Raw genomic sequence first — 19,471 nt, forward strand, 5'->3', positions numbered from 1 at the left:
AATCACAGGAAAGCAACTGACTTCAAGATATTTATGAAAATTAGGTTATTGTTAAAATGAGATGAAACAATAAGCCTGGAGCTCTTACGTGCCATCCAATGATGACCCAATGGCAAATGTGATTGTCATAGCCAGCCTGAAATCCCTGCCTTAATTTCTCTTTTTTACATAGAAAACTTCAGGCAATGGAACAGACAGTCTTTATATTTATTTATATTTATGTATTTATTCTTTTAATTTTCTACACTATTAGTTTTCCTGATCGCTGTGAAATTGCTAGTTACTGTACATTGGCGTTTTATGTTAAATTGTAATTGGCTATAAATTGTGGTTTGTTTTAAAAACGGGTGTTTTTTTACTATAAAAGTATTTTACATACCCACTGTGCTATTTTCCCCCTCAGTGATTACAAGTCCCTGAATCCTCAAGACATTAAGGAGAACAACAAAAAGGTAAGCATCGACAGAAGGAAAGGGATAACAGATATAGCTTCAATTCTGGATCATGGAAGATTTTTTATTAATTTTGGAGTGACTTTGTTTTAAAAGGCCACAATTAGACCTCCCACCCAGACTGTACTTCTTGAACACATTATTAAGTCTGGTTTGTCATGATTTGTAACATTCATGACAAATCCTGGTTGGAATTTGAGGACCATCTTTGTAGTCCCTAATTAATAGAGGGAGCAAAGGAGAGAAAGTACGAGAGAGTAGTAGGTATTTTTATCATCCTATTTTCTTTAATAATTTAATTATAAATAAAAATATCATTGTTCAGTAATTATCTTGACTCAAGGCTTTCTTGGCCTTTGCTTTAATATGAAAGACTTCACTGGTATGGTTATAATAAGCTCTGTTTTGACTTTAGCTTTTATTTAAGAAAGGAGGAGAAGTAGAGATAAAACTTCACATGGGCTTTTATCCACCACAGTCAATTAAGCAAAGCAATAAGGTGCATTGCATTTTTATAATGTGCAGAATAGGGAACTTTTTTTTTTATTGTTGGAAACAAGATTTTTGTAAGGCAAAAATATTAATGAAATATTGTCTGATAGTATTCTGGGTCCAGGTTTATAATCCTCAATAATATTAGGTAATTTAATACCCTTTTGATACAAAGGAAATGAGTTCAGTGGTTTGAGACTCAATCTAAGAATCACAGGAAGACAGGCTGGTACTTAATGCTGCTTTTACTACTCAAGACTCATTGTAGAAATTTCATATTTTAATTTCCATAAGATTCCAGAGCATTGGCCTAGAGGGAATCATTTAAAAATTGCTCATTTTCCACTTGATTAGACTACAACAAAACTAACAGCAAATCAATTTGGTTTGTTTTATTCACTGAATTTTCATTAGATAGTATGATTTTCTACTTTTTTAACTGATCGTTTTTTTTAAAATTTAACACACAACATTCAAGTTTCAGAAGGAAAACAAGCTCTTTTACTTCCCTCTTCTTCCTGCAGAGAACAAACGAGAAATCGTTTGAGAGAGAAATTCCATATATAGATTTCATATAAGAAACGTATGTGAGAATAAAATATTCCTTATGCCACCCTATGTATGGATTGCATATGTGTCTTCTTCAATATAAAAATAAGTTAAAGAAAATAAGTTGTCAACTGCAGTTGCAATAACATATATGCCATCTTAAAAAAAAACACAACACCATAATGAAGGTTGAACTAGCATGGGATGCTTTTGTATCATTTTCAAAAATATATTTAAAATGTCTACCCTAGTAGTTTGCTTTTGAACAAATACTTTGAAATCAACAAATCAATTTAGTCATTTTCATTTATAAAAATTGTGACTAGAAAAAGGTGAAATTAATACTGAAATCCTTAGCCAGCTACTCAGAAAATAGCATTGCCCTTTATTAAAGAAGCAATTGTTTTTGCTATGCTGTGTGCATCTGTTCATATATATTTTCTTTCATCACTTTGCAACCCTTTGCTTGACAGCTCTACAGAGTGAGCTTCCTGCAGATTTATTTCCTGGTCTCACACAGTTCTGTCCGATAACCTGTGTGTCCTTGATGGGAATGAACACAACCCTGGGAAAAGTAGCCAATAATATATAGAATTGATCTTATGATTGTATTATCTATTATGAATATATAACAACTAACCAATTAAAATAATAAGAGATATGCTTATTTAAAAATTCCTACAATATTTTGTCCCAGAAATTGATGTAAGGAAAAGTAAGTATTTGATGGGTTTGGACTTCAACTGCAAGTATTAAGTTCGGCAAAGCAATTTCAACTTCAACAACAAAACAACATTGGAAGACACCTTGTTTTTCATTAATTTTTTCTGAATAAGATAACTTTTGATATTAGTCATTCTCTAAATATCTATATATGCATATATAAAAATCTATCCCACACAATCTTGTTCACCTAAGACATTTCTATAATGTAAAGCTACAATGTTGAAATTACTTTTTTCAGTGCAAATGTTATTGAATCTAATAGAATCAGTTTCTGAATAAACATGCCTCGGATTATCTGTAAAACCATTATAAAAAGAGGAAGCAAAAAAGCCTTGACCAGCATGTTGGTATGTCAACTTGTTTAGGCAGATTATTAGAATACTTCTTCTGGTGTTTTCCTTAATTTCACTTGATATCTGTCATTTATCTGTCATCTAATGCCTGTCAATAACAATTAGCACACACCATTTATTTGCTTGTCTTCAGAATGTATTTGGCATTTTCTTCAAGGTCTTATAGCAGCAAAAACAATTGAATGGATAACGAGAAACTATGTTTGTACTAAGCCAAAACAAACAAGCAAACACAGATACCACCCTCATTTTATTTTTCATCAGATGAGGATGGTTTTTAAAATCAGAACATTTGGAGGTTTATGGCATCTGAAATTTCAATCTTAAGTAGGATTTAAAATTTTGCTTCAAATTCAGGTTTCTAGCCTACATTTTCCAGAAATCTGTGGTGTCATCCATATTTCTCCATTCTAGATTTGATAGCTCTGCCACTAGAGAATCAAATAGCAGCTGGCTATTTCCACTGTCTGGCTGATCCATTTTGAAGCTATTATAAGTTATGTTCAGACTTTTAGAACAATACCCAGTGCAACACAATGCTGCAATCCAACTTGAAAGGTGTAGAAACATTGCACACTGAGAGCTAGACAGTTTTCTTTTTGTAGGAAAACAACCAATGTAATGTAAAAAAAACTGGAGCATATTAATAAAATTAGTTTAATTTCCAGTCAGATCTAACAGCCCTTCCAGATTGAAAACCTAGTCATTGAGCAGAGAATGTTCAGTAATAATGTCAGAGTTGCAAAGAATTCTCAGTCATAACTTGCATCATGTTTTAATTATTCAAAACAATCTGGGTTTTCCCTGTCTCTCACAGTCAGACTGTGGGTTTTCATATCATTTTCTTTTAATTATTGGAAAGACATTTTGAAATCGCAAAACTTGTGCTGTTTTTGTCAGAAGTAGCTATAAAGCTGAAGTTATGCCCACAGTCCCTTTGGTAAAGCTTTCCTTGAAATACAATACTTTTCCCAGCCTTGCCTTGGATAGTAATAATTACCTGTAAATTGAGAAACAGCTGTGATTCTCCAAGACTAGAAAAACTTGATGCAAGTACATTCTTTAATGGAATCGGAGTAGTAGAATCGTTTTTAGCTTAAAGCTCCATAGCAGTTTGATAGACATGAATTAATTAGTGCCTATTCTAAAAGGAAAAATAGGAAGGAAGGGAGATGGATGGATGGATGGATGGATGGACGGATGGACGGACGGACAAACAGGCGGCCTTAACACAGCACAGATGAGCTGTTGTTTTCTGTTATCCAATTAACCAATCCAAACTAAATGACAGCAATTTCATGGCTAATAGAAGGCTGGTCAGCTAGCATAAATCCCACAATGGATTAGTATCAGGTTTCTTTCTATCTTTGTTATCTTAGTTTCTTAGTTTAAAAACCAGTCTGCATGTCATTGGGTTGATTTTTTTCCTTTTCTCCAGCTACAGGCTATTTTTTTTAATTGCTGGGGCTTTGTATGACTAAATTCTGCTGGATAGAAGATCTATTTTAAAATTCCCTGTAATAATCGTTGCTAGCAAAAGATTACAGCAAGCCGCATCTTTTCATTATTGGACTTTTCATTATTATTTTTTCCCTGTACCTGATTGTGTACCTTCTGCATTGGCTGCATTGGTCCACATGGGCAAGGGGTTCTGGTCAGCTGAGAAATTATATTACATTAGTGGAAAAACATCATTGGAACCAAATACTTAGAGCACTACAAGTGAAGTTACACCTATACGTCGCAAGAATCTTTTAGTAGATGTGTGCATTAGGATGGATTGTACCATCTTACATTTTTCTGTCAAAAAAGGTTAAATGCTTTGCTTCTGCCTCTAAGACATGAGAGAGTAGAGCTTACTCTTGTCTCCATCTGCAATGGCTCATGCTGCATTTTATTTCTTGATTACATTATGCATCTCTCTCTCTCTCTCTCTCTCTCTCACACACACACACACACACACACAGATTGATTGATTAGAATTTAATTTCTATATGCCATTCTTCCATAATGGAAACATCCAAATTGGCTCACAATGCACATGGTAAATAAGCAATATCAGGATATAGAAATAAAAGGAATTCCAAGAGCAATAATATATTAGAAGCATGTCAGTGTGATATTCTGAAAGACATAAACCAAACAAATCTTGTTAAAATCAATATTTTAAAGGTTACTGAGCATATAGCCCAAATGGAATGAATATCATCTTGTTTTGTGATTGCTCCAGGTCACCTCAATTCTTAGCTGACAGATTGGAGCATGCAATTTTTTATTTCAGGTGAGAATACAAAGCAGTATATTATCCTCCACACAAAAAATGCTCCATATTGACCATTTGATACTATGGAGAATGGTTGTAGCCTGTGCTACATTTTTCATGTGAAGACACCTTTTTCCCCCCAGGCAATCAATCAATAAACATTTTCCAGCAGTTAAAAATAGTAGAATCATTAAAATGATATCATCTCATTTGCTAGACATGTAAGGCAGATTTATAAGAAAGTCAAGTATGTCAACAAGATAGCAATTCCTTCTTGTTCAAACCTATATTGAGTCATCATGTTTGAGCACTTAGAAGGTAGCCTTGCCTGAAGTTGCCTTAAAGTACATGCAATGCTTTTGGTGTCTGCCATTTTGATTCTCCTACAATCCCTGTAAAGTATTATCAAGATCCCAGAGACATGGCATGAAAATTAAAAATATGGATTGCATTGTTAAGAGTGTTGGACCCAGATAGCTGTAGGTGGTAGTTAAGGTCAGTGGCAGGATCAATCAGTGAAGCTCCAAAGGGCTTGGGTCATAACTAACAGCTCAAGTGTGATGATCCCTACTGCTAGACCTGACAGCAACATTAAAGAGAAGAGAAATGTAAGTTGAGTTCTTCTGACTGAAAGACTCATTTAAAAAGTGCTTCCGATTTTAGTCTATTTACATGCCTACTTTGAAGTTACTATGTTTTTAATCAATACTTGTTTTGTTTTCAGGATTGTGCTCTACCTTAAACAAACCATTTTACTGATTGCATCATGAGACTTTTAATGGCAGTAGTTTCTTGTCCATATTTCATTTAAAACTATTAAATGGTGAAATCCTAGGAAATCTCTTTCAGAATCCTATGCGTCTCCTGACAATTATCATACATTCCAGAGGTTTTGTATATCAAAAACATTAACTCTGTTTTTACTTCTTCTTTTAAGGCATATGATGGATTTGCTAACTTGGGAATATCCCGGCTACTTGAACCTTCTGACATGGTTTTGTTAGCCATTCCTGACAAGCTGACTGTTATGACCTATCTGTATCAAATACGGGCACATTTCAGTGGACTGGAGCTAAATGTAGTTCAGATTGAAGAAAATAGTAGCAAAAGCACATACAAAGTCGGCAACTATGAAACAGACACAAACAGCTCTGTTGACCAGGAAAAATTCTATGCAGAACTAAGTGACCTAAAACGAGAGCCAGAACTGCAGCAGGCAGCCTTTGTTTTCCAGAAAGACCCGGTATTTGTAAATGACAGCAGAACTCTAGAGTCAGAAAGAGACAGAGAACCTCAAGATACAGCTGAGTCACCAAGTTTGGCCTCTCCTCCTCCTCCTCACAGGACTACAGGGGATGCAGAGCAACCACAAAAACAACAGGGAAGGATTTCGAGAATAGCAGAACCTGAAAAAAACAATACAGCACAAACACAGCCCCTGTTGGGAAGGAAAAAGCTTCTCAAAGCAGACACTCTAGACCTAAGTGATCTCATGCAGATCAGCAATCTAAAAAGGGATCCACTTCCCACAACTATAGATGAGGATATTGACAAAAAAGGACGTCAGAATTGTGACACTGCCATTTGTTTCTCAGAACCTGGAAAACATGAGCACCTCAGCCTTAGAGATAGTAGAAAAATGGATTCTGAGTTACACGTTGAAAAAACAAATTTAGATGTGGGAAATAAATCTGGATGCGCCAACAATAGGGATGTGGATATTAATAAATTAGATACTCAACTGGAGACTAAGCTAGAGTTTGAGGCCAAAACAGTGATACATCCAACAGATCTGCCTGGAAAAACTGCACAGGTAAGGAATCAGAAACTACTTTCACAATATTATAACTTCTGTTACAATTTCTCCTGCAATCAATTTCCATGAAAAGAGCACTTTTTTCACAGTTGATGAATCTGGATCTCACCTAGAATTGTCTTACTCCAGTGGGAAGGGAAATACTCATTATACTACTATTTAAAAATCCATTATTGATACGCCTGTCTGCCCTGTTAAATATGAGATTGGTATGGGGGATTGCATTTGCAAACTCAAATACAAATGGGGCTTCAGCAGAGAGGTTACTAGGTAAGGCAACAACTGGTTCCTACAGTCATACTGACCTAAGCTCTACAATCTTCTAGGAAAAGAGTTCAGTAAGATGTTATGAAATTTAATCCCGTGAAGAGGGTTCTTCTTCCATTCTCCTAACAAATGGGAGACATATTTGGCCCCCAGTTCTGATTGCCTCCTTCCCAAGAAGCTCAACAAAGATTAGTTCTGAAATGAAACTGCCCCAGAGAGCAGATACAGGACAAGGGAACAGATGCAGCCTACAGTTCTGGTCTCTTTTGAATGCTAGCCAGAGCCCTATTCCCAACTGGGAAGGAAGCCACCCTCTTATATCTCTTGGGGAGGTCAACATCAATGTTGGTTGGTTGAGATCACTCTCCCTTCCTGAAATCTGCGTGCCCTTGACTCTGTTTTTCCCAAGTCTCTTCTCCTATCTGACTGTTGTCAAACTGACTTTTTAAACAACTGACTGGAACAAATCCTCCCAAACTAACTACATGATTACAGCACTAGTCTGCAGTCATTATAGTTCTGTTGCGCATAGCAAGTTGATCTCTCTCTCTTCATCCAATTCCAACTCATGTTTCAAATATATGATTGCATGTAAAAAATAAAGCGCTACTTAGACAAATTAGAATCGCTATAGAATATTGGAGGATGCTTCTTGCTCTCATCCCAAATATTTTAATGTGTACATCAAACAATGTTTTATCACATATTGCATGATTCATTAAAAAAAATTAAAAGGGAGATTCAGGCAGTGCAAGGATGTCAGGATCCATGCCTATAGATTATTCTGCATAAACAAAAGTACTTCTGCATATATTTAAAAAACTGAGGTTATGTTGGGAAAAGGATGCTTAAATATATAATTGAAAACCCCAGGTTTGATTCTAATTTGGTAACATCGGTAATATGTGGCATTTCCTCTTGTTTTGTAATCAACTGTCATCCGCACCTTTTTAATTATTAATCATTAAATGATTATTCTATTTATTGTCAATTTTGTTTGCTTCTGCTGCAGATGCTCAAGACATTGTCTCACTCTACTTATCCACTGGGCAATCTTCACTCACTTAGTATTTTTAACTTCCATAATATTTAGTTACCAAAAACCTTAGAAGACTCTTCTGATATACTGTAACTTCCTCTGCTATAGTAAGTAAAGAGGGGAAGACGATGTAACCAGAGGTCTTTTCCCTAAACATTGACATGACTCCCTAACACATTCTATACCAACTATTCCACACACCTATTCTTGCAGATGCCCCAGCCTCTCTTTTGCTTGAAGCAAAGCAATAGACAATCTGGCACAAAGCTAAACTGATGAGCAAGAGAGGCAGAACCAGTCTAACACACCGCAATGAGGCTACAAATGCTTGGACTTCTTTTGGGGAGTATTGTTGCCCCATGAAAATTCTGCTAATTTATAACCGGGTTATTTCTGATATAGGTCAGATGGGAAGGGGTAACTTCCGTTGTTCTTTGCTTGGCCCAGCCTCTTCACAGTTGCAGCGATTTTCAATTACTGGATCTTTATGATGCGTCCCACATTAGATGGGGCAGCCAGGAAGCTGCCTGCAGCTCACCAGCATACCTAGAACTCTCCTTTAATGTATAAGTCCCAGAAAATTGCCGTTTGAGGGCTGGATGGTGGTAGTTAAGGGGAAAAAATAAAAGTTACAGCTTCTTACTGGAACTCTAAATATAATTCTCCTCTAAAAAAAATTGGAATCCTGGCCTTGTTAGCTTTTGGAATGCACTGCTCTGGATGCTGTAGAAACTTGTTATGGCCCTCTAGGTTAAAGTAGATTTTAAGCCACTAGCAAGCAACCTCTCTCACTGCTATTTGGTTTTTCGTCTTCTATTTCTCTTGGAAAGTACCTTGGCTTTTCTTAGCAGAGCAATACAGTACTATGGGGTAGGTAGGCTAATTTGGGGCTTTGTTGTCTTTCAACATAACATATTTTGCCTTTTATGTATTTTGAAGCAACGAATGTTATCAAGACAAGAAGAGTTAAAAGAACGTGCAAGAGTCCTGCTGGAACAAGCAAGAAAAGATGCTGCTTTAAAGGCAGGAAACAGACAGTTTTCCAGTTCAATCGTCCCAGGCCGCTCTAAGCAACTGACTGATGTAAGAAATGTTCGTTATTGTGATCTATACAGAAGTATATTTGCTTTTACCTTTGTGTCTGGATATGGGGATGTGCTTTTGGTTAGCGATACTGTTGCTGGCTGTAACACACCAGAACAGCAAAATATGGAGAAAACAGCAGAGAATTATTTATGGGTGATTCTTGCTATCCTACGAATGCTGAGCATTGTCCTTCTCCTACCAAGAGCCGATTATTTCCCTACTGACTAAGGCCAAGGAAAGATCGCAAGTCCGTTGAAAGCTGTGCTCTTTGAGTGCCAGCTGATTTAAGATACTGAACAGATGAAAAGCAAAGTTATCTGTCATGCTGCAGCAATCCACCCAATACTGTTTGTCACAGTGACCCTCCTTTTATCATTAGAATGAATTATTCTGATGGCTAAGCAAACCTGGGTCCAATGGGGAGGCAGCTGCAGTTGCCTATTACTCCACCAGTAACCTCAGTGCTGACCTGAAGAGGTCTGTAATCTCTGGAGATGAAAGCTAATTAAATTTTTATGCAATCCTTCCCAAAGCAGAGATTGCTTATTGTGTCATATCATGTGCTGTAATTTTGCAATTCTTAACACTTGCACATGAGAAATTGTGTGAGTGCTGCAGCAGTTATTTTGCTAATGACTACCGTTTGGCCAAAATTTTCTTTCAAAAAAACAGTTGAGTTGTATTTGCTGGGGTAAATCGCCTTGCCCCAATCCTACCGGTCTTGTCTTGTCTTGACTTGACTAGCATTTCTCTGGGTATAAACTGTTAGGAGCTTTTTAATTACTGGCTTCATACTAATTTTTATCTTTTAAAAATAATTTCCCTTCTACGCAACTGAGCCATAATTTAGGAGCATCTATCTTTTGTTAATTTTGTTAGAATGGCAGGTGGTTAGGATAGTTTATATTATTGTTTTGCTAACAATCAAGACTTTATATACATACAACGAAGTATTTCTGGAGTCCAAAATACTTGCAGAAAAAAGTCCTAATATATTCAGTGTTGCATATAACTCTTATGAAATTCAGTCTTTATTATTTAGTTATTAACCTTCACAATGGACAGTCTTTCTGCAGTACTCCTTATCTCAACAATTATCCAATGTCTCTCCCCCACCCCCACACACACTATACACTGTGCTCCTTAATTGTACCCCTACCCATCTTTGCTATAAACCATGTCTCTTGGGAGGGAATACATATTTGCCCATTTTTGTTCATAGTGCTGTAATGTGTTTATTATGTCCTATTAGTAGCTGAGAGGAAGAGCAATTGTATCATTATTTAAGAATAATATTTTCTAGTAGGGTCGGTATACACTTACTCCAACTTACCTTAACAGTGAAAAATTAATTTCCCATTTATTTCTTTTCAGAAATGTCCATTTGCTACTTCATGAAAAGAAATAACACGTTTCAAAGTTTAGTATCTGTCTCTTTTTTTGTGATGGGGTGGGGTGGAGAAGAGCATGATCATTTAGTGAGAAAAAAATGACAAGTGACCACAGAGGCACTTAAAAATCTGTAGAAAAATAAGAAGGAGGAAGAGTTGGAAGCATCTTTGAACAACTTTGGTTGATTTGTATAGTCCTGCCTAAAGACAGACAACCTCAAGAAACTTGGGCTACTCTGTCTTTAGTTTAATTGAGAACATGGGAAATGAATGTGGTGCTAACTGGCATTAAATGGACAACACAGAAGTGTTAGTTTTGATCCATGATTACATTCAACATAGGAGTATGCTTATGAATCTGCCTATTTGCTAAGATTATGAGTTCTCCTTGTTAGCCCATAATCCTGGTCTTATATGAGAGGCACTACCTTATTTTGAGTAACCCCCACCTTGTAAAATACCCTACAAAAATGAGAAGTGGTCCAATTTTGTAACTTCAAAATTGGTTTTATTTACTTTAGTTGGCCATTTCTGGAATTATAATGCATGCTATTTTTTTACTACATACATCATTTTTATTGTTTATCCTTTGGCTTCTATACATTTAGCCAGTAGTTAGAACTGATGTTTTAGTTTTATGATGTATTATATGTTTTGTAAGGTACCTGGAGGCTTTAAAACTGAAAGGCATTTAGTAGTGAATGAGAATGTTGCATTCAAATTAATTAATGTATTCATATCAGTAGCTCACTTCTTCTTAATTTCTCCTGGAGAGGGTGTGGAATGAATATTCTTGAGGACTTTGGTCCGATTACGCTCCAGGAAATACTAAACGAACAATTTCTTTGGCTGTCCCATTCAGCCAAGTTAGATTTAATCATTTTTAGTCATCCACTTATTTCCTTTTCTCTTCAGATTTTTTTATCTCTTTAAACATTTCACACATGTGCAATCATCATAATAGTTCAGTGTTTTGCAAGGAGTGATTACCTAACCAGGAATGATGTAATTGAACAGAAATATTAAAAAAAAATCTGCTTTGTTCTGTTGCTGTCACAATTTCAGCGGCCTTTCTTTATTTAAAGATAGGCAATACCTAATTGGTTTCAAAATTATTCCAAGTATTTGGTTCTCCCACATAAGCCTGGATCTGCATTTATAAAATCACTGGAAATGATATTTGCTTACCTGTCTGAGATAAGCTAAAGGCAATTAAAACATCTTAAAATGGCTGATACTAGTAGCAAAGATGTAACATAGCATAACCAAGGGTGCGTGCTTGTCAAAGTTAATTTCCTTCTTTGTAAAAGCAAAAACACTTTGACGCTGCGAGAATTGCATATGTCTGCTGTTAATGCTGGGTTAGAGAAAAACCTGTCTTCAGGTGTGGGGGGGGGGAGAAGGGGTTTTTGTGATGTTAGGACAAACCCCGTTCTCTAAAGAAATGTGCTTCATTTTCCTATTTTATCTCTTTCTATTTCTTTTCTTTTGGTGATCAAATTAGAAGAAAGAAAACAATTTTCTTCGGCATGTACATGATTGTATAATTTACCTGCATTCCACTATTGTTTCATATGCTCTCCATACTACTGCTCTTCAGCATCAAGTCCTTTGCAAAGTCTTAGACAATTTGGTGGATCTTACAGTATTGTTAGAAATTTTATTTCAAGTGTCAGCTTATTTGGTTATAAGCTGGTCAGCTTTCATTGTTATCAAATATTGTGATATTTTATCATTCTGGAATTCCAGTGCAAAGTATAAAAGTCAGACAAAAGTAGATGCGAAAAACATCCACATGCACACTTATTGTTGTGATTAGATGGAAAATGGACATGTGGGAGACTAGAAAGGCTGAGCTGAACAGCACAATTTTTTCGAAGCATGACTCAATCCTATCCTTGAATCATCATTTTGGGCAGATGGGATAGGCTGTTTTCTTACACTAACCTAAACCATAGTGTAAATGTATGTTGTCGTTCCATATGTAAAAAACAACAGAAAAGCAACATCTGAACTCAGTCTGTTGGGATATTTATTTTACAAATCAGCTTGCATTATTTCTTCCCAATGCAGCAAATGATGTTGCAAAGGGCAATAGACATTTAATAGCAATTTCCTGATCATTTTACTACATCAGCATTAATAGAAAATAAAATACTACTTTTTACCTTTCTAGCACCAAGGAACCTCTAAGATAAATATTTTTCTTTGAAGAAATACTAGCTTATTGGGTTTAGGCATTGACCCATTACTGCCTAGGAACCAATAATCTTGAGAAGCTTAAAACACCTTAGATCAGTATTTCTCAACCTTGGAGATTTTAAGTCCTGTGAACTTCAACTCCTAGAATCCCCAAGCCAATTCTGGGAGTTGAAGTCCACAGGACTTAAAGTCACCAAGGTTGAGAAACACTGCCTTACATCCTTCTTGAAAAATTGGTAATTGTATGTAATTTGTACCATTTAAAAATATTTTTAGCTTAATTGTAGAGATGGTGGCATTGTTATGATAGGCCATGGCAGCAGGAAGCGCAAAATGATGAAAGCAGCATCACAGTTTCTCAACATAGTCCCTGCTTATTTATATGTACAAAAGCGGTAGAACCGGCAGCGTTATAACACAGATGCAGATGCTAATGAGCCACAGGAACTCTACTATGCTCTGGAACATAGCCCAAATTCTTGCCAATTGCATATTGGAAGGTATAAACAAACTTGTCTTCTCATAGAAATCAGTAAAGCTTCTTCACATTCTATAGAATCCCAAAGCTTCCAGAAACATTCTCACAAAACTTTAGTGGAACAAATACAAATGTAGAAGGGGCAGTGTTTGTGTTTTGAAATTTAAGAAGGATGCTTGTTTCCTCAGTGTCAGTGCGCCATTTAAAGCAAAGTATTTCCATATTGAGCAAGTTTATCATCAGGTTGCTTGTTTTTGGTTCATTTCACGTTTTGCCCCAAAGCCATGATCACTATTATACAAACAAAATATAATTATATTAGGGCAATGAATTTTATCACTATGAATTTTACAGCGGAAAAGCTATAAAGAGCTCAATATTTTCCGTTGTATAAAGGCTTGAGCTTCATTAGAAAGGTGTTAAAATTGTCTGAGCCAGAAAAAAAGTGATAGATCATAATGAACTTACACCAATAGTGGTTTTGATATTTCTAGATTTAAGCAAAAAAAACAGAATAAAAGTTTTTTTTAGTTTGCTGTAGGTTTTTATAGAAGTTATAGAAGATATTTTATAGAAGATATTTCTTCCTTATCTAGAAAGTAAAATTACTCTTTTTAAACAACTTTTAAAAAGCACTGCCAAGTTTCTAAATTACTAGGGCTTAGATTATCAATAATTTATTTTTAAGAAATTAGAAATGTAAGAGAATACAGCTGGCTACTATCAGTTAAACCTACAACAGACTTTGTGTCCTTTCTAAACATGTTGATGGATGAGATTTTATATTATGTCAACCTTGCCCCTTTGATGGTAATTGGAAAATATTGATTTAAGGTTGGAAGTCTAATCTGTCATGCTGATAATTGTCACCAGATTTAAATATGATCCCCAGATTGTCTTTAGATTACAAAAGAAGCAGTTACCACCACCTAATTGATAAAAAGACTGAACATTATTTGATAATCCATGGGAGCTCATAACTTACTATTAGCCATATTTGTCTTCCAAATAGACCCCTAAAAACTCACAAATGTGGTTTAACGTGCTAAGAGTATTCACCACAATATTTAAATTATGATTATGACACTTTTTTCTGCTGCATTGTCTTTGTGAGAGAAAATAACAAGGAACTGCAGAGGGACACTTATAAAAAGTGAACTTATTCTGATTAAAATAGTAATATATATAGATTGATATATTTTCACTGAGGAAATGATCTCACACTAATTTTATATTGAAGAATGAAGGAGGTTTCTAATGTTCTGAATTTTTGCACTGTCTGTTGTTTTATCTATTGTTTGTACTGTGTTTTGGGGACTGAGAAAGGGCAAAATACATAATTTACAAACATGGAGTTTAGCCTGTGTATCTCCGATATCTACAAGCCATAATTGGAAGGGGGGGTTATGCAGAATAAAAAGAAATGTTTAATATTAAACCACATCTATGTAACCAAGATCTGGAAGTACATGAAGCAATTAGTTCTACAACTGACTCTTTCTGTTTTATAGAAAATAAGCAAAGCTGTCATTACTTCAGTCATAGCAATCATAATTTTTTTATGATAAAAATGGTGATTTGTTTGAATTCTGCTTAACATCTGAGAATAACAAAAATGCCTGCTATCCAATTTAGCAGTGTGTTTTTAAATGAGATCATGCGGAAGCTCCATAATCTAACCTAGATCCAAAACTTATATGTTTTCCTCTTGTTTGTCCTTTAAAGACTGCCAAGGAAGTGGTCTCTGTTTCCAAAAAAATCTGTTTTGTAAGAACCCCTCCTTTTTTAACCACTGGGGATGCTCTTTTTGTACTGCAACTAATGACCATAAATGTTTTTGCATTTTCATTTCATCCCAGAGCCATATGTTTCATTGCATTTCTCAGCATGCATGACAGTAGAGTTTAAATCTTTATTCATTTCATTTAAAAATGTTTCTTTTGTTCTCCTTATCATGTTTCTGGCTTTCCCAAGGATATGTGCTTTGCCTTGAACGAAAAGTCACATGTGCATTACTAATTGTGTGCCATTGTATTTACATTTCCTAGTGGTGGCACTGTGAAGCTACTAATTCTTTTGCTTCACTTGATGTAAAATAATCTGAGCTTCTTTGATAGTGCTGAAACAGTATTAATTGTTTTGTACATTTCTTGGTCACTCTACTTAGGTGGTCTTCATAATCTATTAGAACTTTCAGCCAGATTTTGTAATGTCATGCCTCCAGCAGTGATTAAATTGGTAATTAATGAAGAGTCTTTGGCAATGTAACCCACATCCCATTAATTTTCCTTTTCCCCCCCGTTCAAATTTTTTTTAGAAGTTGTCATCTCTGTCAGAAAGGATTGCGCCACCTTGCTACAGCCCCTTGGAATCAAATCACAGCGGCTTGATTTTTGCAGCCATTAGTAGATCAGAGCAGTAATTTCACAGTATTTTGGTCAGGGTAATTATAGTACCACGTACTAAGTAGAGTTGGGAATTTCACACAAGAAGTCCAGAAATACCAGGTGAGCTTCCTTGTGTTCACTGGGTCGTTATGATTAGTTTAATTGGGCTTTGTTTGATTTTAGCCGCAGGGATTCTTTGTGCCAGCGCATTGCAGTGACTTTCTACTTTAAGGTTTCTGACAGGAACTGGAGCAAAAATGAACTCTTTGAAGTAGGATTCTTCTAAACAACTTTTTCTTTTTTCAGAGGAGGTCAGAGCAAGGAAAACTTTCATGTAAATAGTTAACTGAAGTGATCATTCAGAAAGTATTTTTGTCTCGTTTATTTATTATATGTGTTTTTCCAAAATGTATATTTTCCTTAATAGAAAAAATTAAGACAATAACTTTATATTAGCAATAAAAAGTGAACATTAATTTGTGACCTTGAGTTGGCCTACTAGAATCACAAACTATTGACTTTTTTTCCTTTATTTTTGATGTTAGCACTGGCCTTAATAAAATAAATTTTAGTATTAAAGTTTAAAAATCAAATCAACTGGGTGAAGAATCTAGGTATCTGGTATATTATAAGTTTCAATTCAAATTTCTAAATGTATATCCTAAAACATATTTACACTTATTGTTTAAAGAAAACAATAAGAGGCGGGGAAACTGTGTTATCTCCTACGGGACATTGGTCAGAATGTGTCTTCTCTCAGTAATACAATCATTTTCAACAGCTCCCCATGTTGGTATTGATTTACAATTTGCATAATATAAATCTAATGTTGGTTCTATTTTTGTTGTCATTGCGGCAGAGTATAAGAATAGGATATTTTAAAACAAAAACTGATGTTATAATAACATAAATCCTTTTATGTGCAAGAGATTAGGTATGCGTGTTTTCATATTCGTTTGTGATAATGTACGAATAAATCATTATACTATTGCTACTTAATGGTTCCACATGTTATAAAATAATAGGGAGAAATTATTGTATTTCACTGACTGAAAGTTTCTTACTTTAACAGCGCATTCTGTTAAAATTGTCTGCTGGCTTCGGAATCAAGAGTTTGTCAGCAGTTGCTTTTTCTGGAAGCCTTAATGACACCAAATAGTTTTCTAGGAGTTTGGGCCTAACCATCGGGGTGTTTCATGCAGCCTTGTCAGTTGATGTTCATGAATTGACTTGAACAGAGATCAAAGAGTTTCTCAAAATGGAGAATCTGTGAGAGAGACAGCTCCTTCAATTGCACCACAAGAGCTAATCAAGCCATCAGTTCTTTATGCACTCTATGTGTTGTTAGAATTTAATAGCCAGAGGTTTGTCAGTACAAATTGAAATTCCAGTTTTATACTTGCCAAGTATATCCATTTCCAAATAAAATCAGAAGCGATATCTTTCTTTCAATAATAGTCTTGAAAATAAATATCTACTTACCACTGCAGATAGGATAATTTCTGCTCCAGGAGGGAACAGTAATAGGAATACTAAGGCAACTTCTCCCCAGCAGCTGCTTTAAATTTTAGTTCCTTAAAATGGTTCAGATTTTGTGGCTGAGAGAAATAAAACCTCCGTAATAGTTTTCCTCTTTTATTTACTTGAAAGGTGAATGAATTTTATCTGGAGACATTTCACAGTGACCTCAATATACCATGTTTAAAATGTCACCTGAACAAAGTTGTGAGGAGATCTCCCATGTGTCCTCTTTCTCTTTTAATTGATATTATGTAGATACATGGCTCCAGAATAGTAGGGCAGATTTTTCTATTTCAGAAGCAATATTAAGGGATTTAGGCCTACTTAGCCTGAAGGTGTTCACACTAATGAGAGCACTTACGTTATGTTGAAGCGTTGATTAGACAGTACATCTATCAACTGGAGCCTGAGATTTTGTATATTAAGTATCTTACCTGCAATATAATTGAATATCCAACTTTAGCCACATTCTGTTGTCCTATCTGCTTCTTTTAATTATGTGCTATCTTCCCTTATGTACCACGGTTATGACAGTTTTGATACAAATTGCATAATAGGAGATAAGGAAGAATAGCTTTCTTCTTCTTCTTTCTGTGCTACATAAGAACAAACAGAGTTGTGTTAATATTTAAATAATTAGTATGCCTTTTAACTGAATTGAATTCCAATCTCCAAACAATTGTTTTTTCAAGAGTACTGAAACTACCTAAAGCTACTCCTTTTTCAAGAGATTGAAACTACCTAAAGCTACTCCTTTTCATACCAGTACTATAAATAATGATATTGCCTGTGAATTTTCAGTGGTGTGTGCAGATACAACCCATGACTTAATTATTCCCCAAAGTATTCTGAAAGTAAATTGTTCATTGCAACTTTCTGACATTTCTAATCGTTTTTTAAGAAATGTCACCACCAGCCTGCACTATGAGCAGCCTGTAATAACAGTTTAAAAAGCTTTCTGAACTATTTGACAAGATTTCTTAGTGCCGAGGCCATATGCTATAGCCTTGAAGCTATTTCTTCCTATCAGTTTCATTATCACCTGCCTCTAAGTCGCCAATATCATCAGTAAGCACATGCAGAATCATAATTATGCCATGTACAAGTTCTTTGATAACATGTACAGTTTTCTTCTTAATTCTTTATCAAATGCATTGATCGTGGCATGTGTGCATTGATCCAGGTCGGCCATCTGGCTGTGTGTGATAAGCACAGTGGCATCTTTGCATTTCCACTGTCATTCATTGCGCTACAATTTGGCTGCAGGGGAGTAGTGGCTGGGATTAGCCCTGTTCTGCTACTTACTTGCATTTTAAGTTGACACCTCTACAGCGGCTCAGACCACATTACAAACTGAAACACATACGCACGACTTAGTGATGTGACACTTCTCAATAAGCTTACTCCACTAGCTACTCAACAATCTGTAATTGGATTTGTAGGAATAACAGCAAAAGAGTTCCTAAGAATTGCTAGGGACAGAAGGTGAAGTTTTCTCATTATTGGCAAAAAGCTAGGTATAGATCCTAGGTGATTGGTATTTTCCATTAAAAACACACTGCCAGCCGTTTGCAGGGTTTTAGAAAAATAACATAAAATGAGAACTGTAAAACCATATAGCCTTTATTTGTCCTTCCCAGTTTGATCACATGTAAGAAGGTTAGTTATTGGTTGTAGGTGGTTTTTTCCCCCCCTTCTTTCAGTAAGACAGAGAGAGAGGGAAACTTTCAAATGCATTCAGAAGTTGCCTTTATATTTTTTTTGGACAGAGCTATGTGAGTAGATAAGGTAAAAACATTTCTGGCAAAAAAGGTTACCTTCTAGGAACTGGAAAAGGAACTAAAGTTGCTAAATGACAAAAGTTTTCCTATCCTTAATAATTTTAAAGGATTATTCTATTGCTAAAATCTCTGGTGTACCAGCCCATAAATAAAATACTTGATTCATAATACAATATTTCCTTTTGTCAACTCTTGGAAGAAGACTGTAAACAAATTTCCAAAATTGTCCTCATTTGGACAAAAAAAAACCCCTCATACACCCATAATGAATTAACCTTGTGGCTAAAATATAGTTTAGCATCTTATTTACAAAATCTGTCCCAGAAATAGCATAGCTTCTATAGGTGCTATGACTAGTGTTAGTTTCCTTACTCGGTATATTTTATATTTCTGTATGTAGATTTTTCTTCAAATCTCTATTGTGATTGATAAGTCCTTTGATTATAAATGGCATAAAGAGTAAAAACTTCACTTTTTATATGCAAACGATTGCAGCTCTTTTCCTTAAAATAACATACTTTCTGTTTATAATTGGTACGGGGTAGCAAAAACTACCTCAGTGGATGTATATTCAAATGGTGCCTCCAAGAGTTAAATGGATTGAATCATATTTATCTGAATAGACCTCTGGTGTTGTTTAGCAGAATGCTTTAGTACAAATACCTCTG

The 19,471-nt window shown here is 35.3% G+C and overlaps 1 protein-coding gene across 4 annotated transcripts in view; it reads left to right on the forward strand.

Annotated features, from left to right (window-relative positions):
• Window positions 1–19,471, forward strand: part of EHBP1 (EH domain binding protein 1) — a 255,492-nt gene that overhangs the window by 150,713 nt on the left and 85,308 nt on the right. For all 4 annotated transcript variants that reach the window (XM_087716798.1, XM_014064362.2, XM_087716799.1 and 1 more), the window contains 3 exons: window positions 404–452; window positions 5,773–6,648; window positions 8,897–9,040. In XM_087716798.1, coding sequence (XP_087572924.1) covers window positions 404–452; window positions 5,773–6,648; window positions 8,897–9,040 — 1,069 coding nt within the window. The remainder of the gene's footprint in view (window positions 1–403; window positions 453–5,772; window positions 6,649–8,896; window positions 9,041–19,471) is intronic.

The sequence above is a fragment of the Thamnophis sirtalis genome, unplaced genomic scaffold, assembly GCF_051295495.1.
Source record: "Thamnophis sirtalis isolate CommonGarterSnake01/CBP01778 unplaced genomic scaffold, rThaSir2_p1.2 scaffold_5, whole genome shotgun sequence".
NCBI classification, from domain to species: domain Eukaryota; kingdom Metazoa; phylum Chordata; class Lepidosauria; order Squamata; family Natricidae; genus Thamnophis; species Thamnophis sirtalis.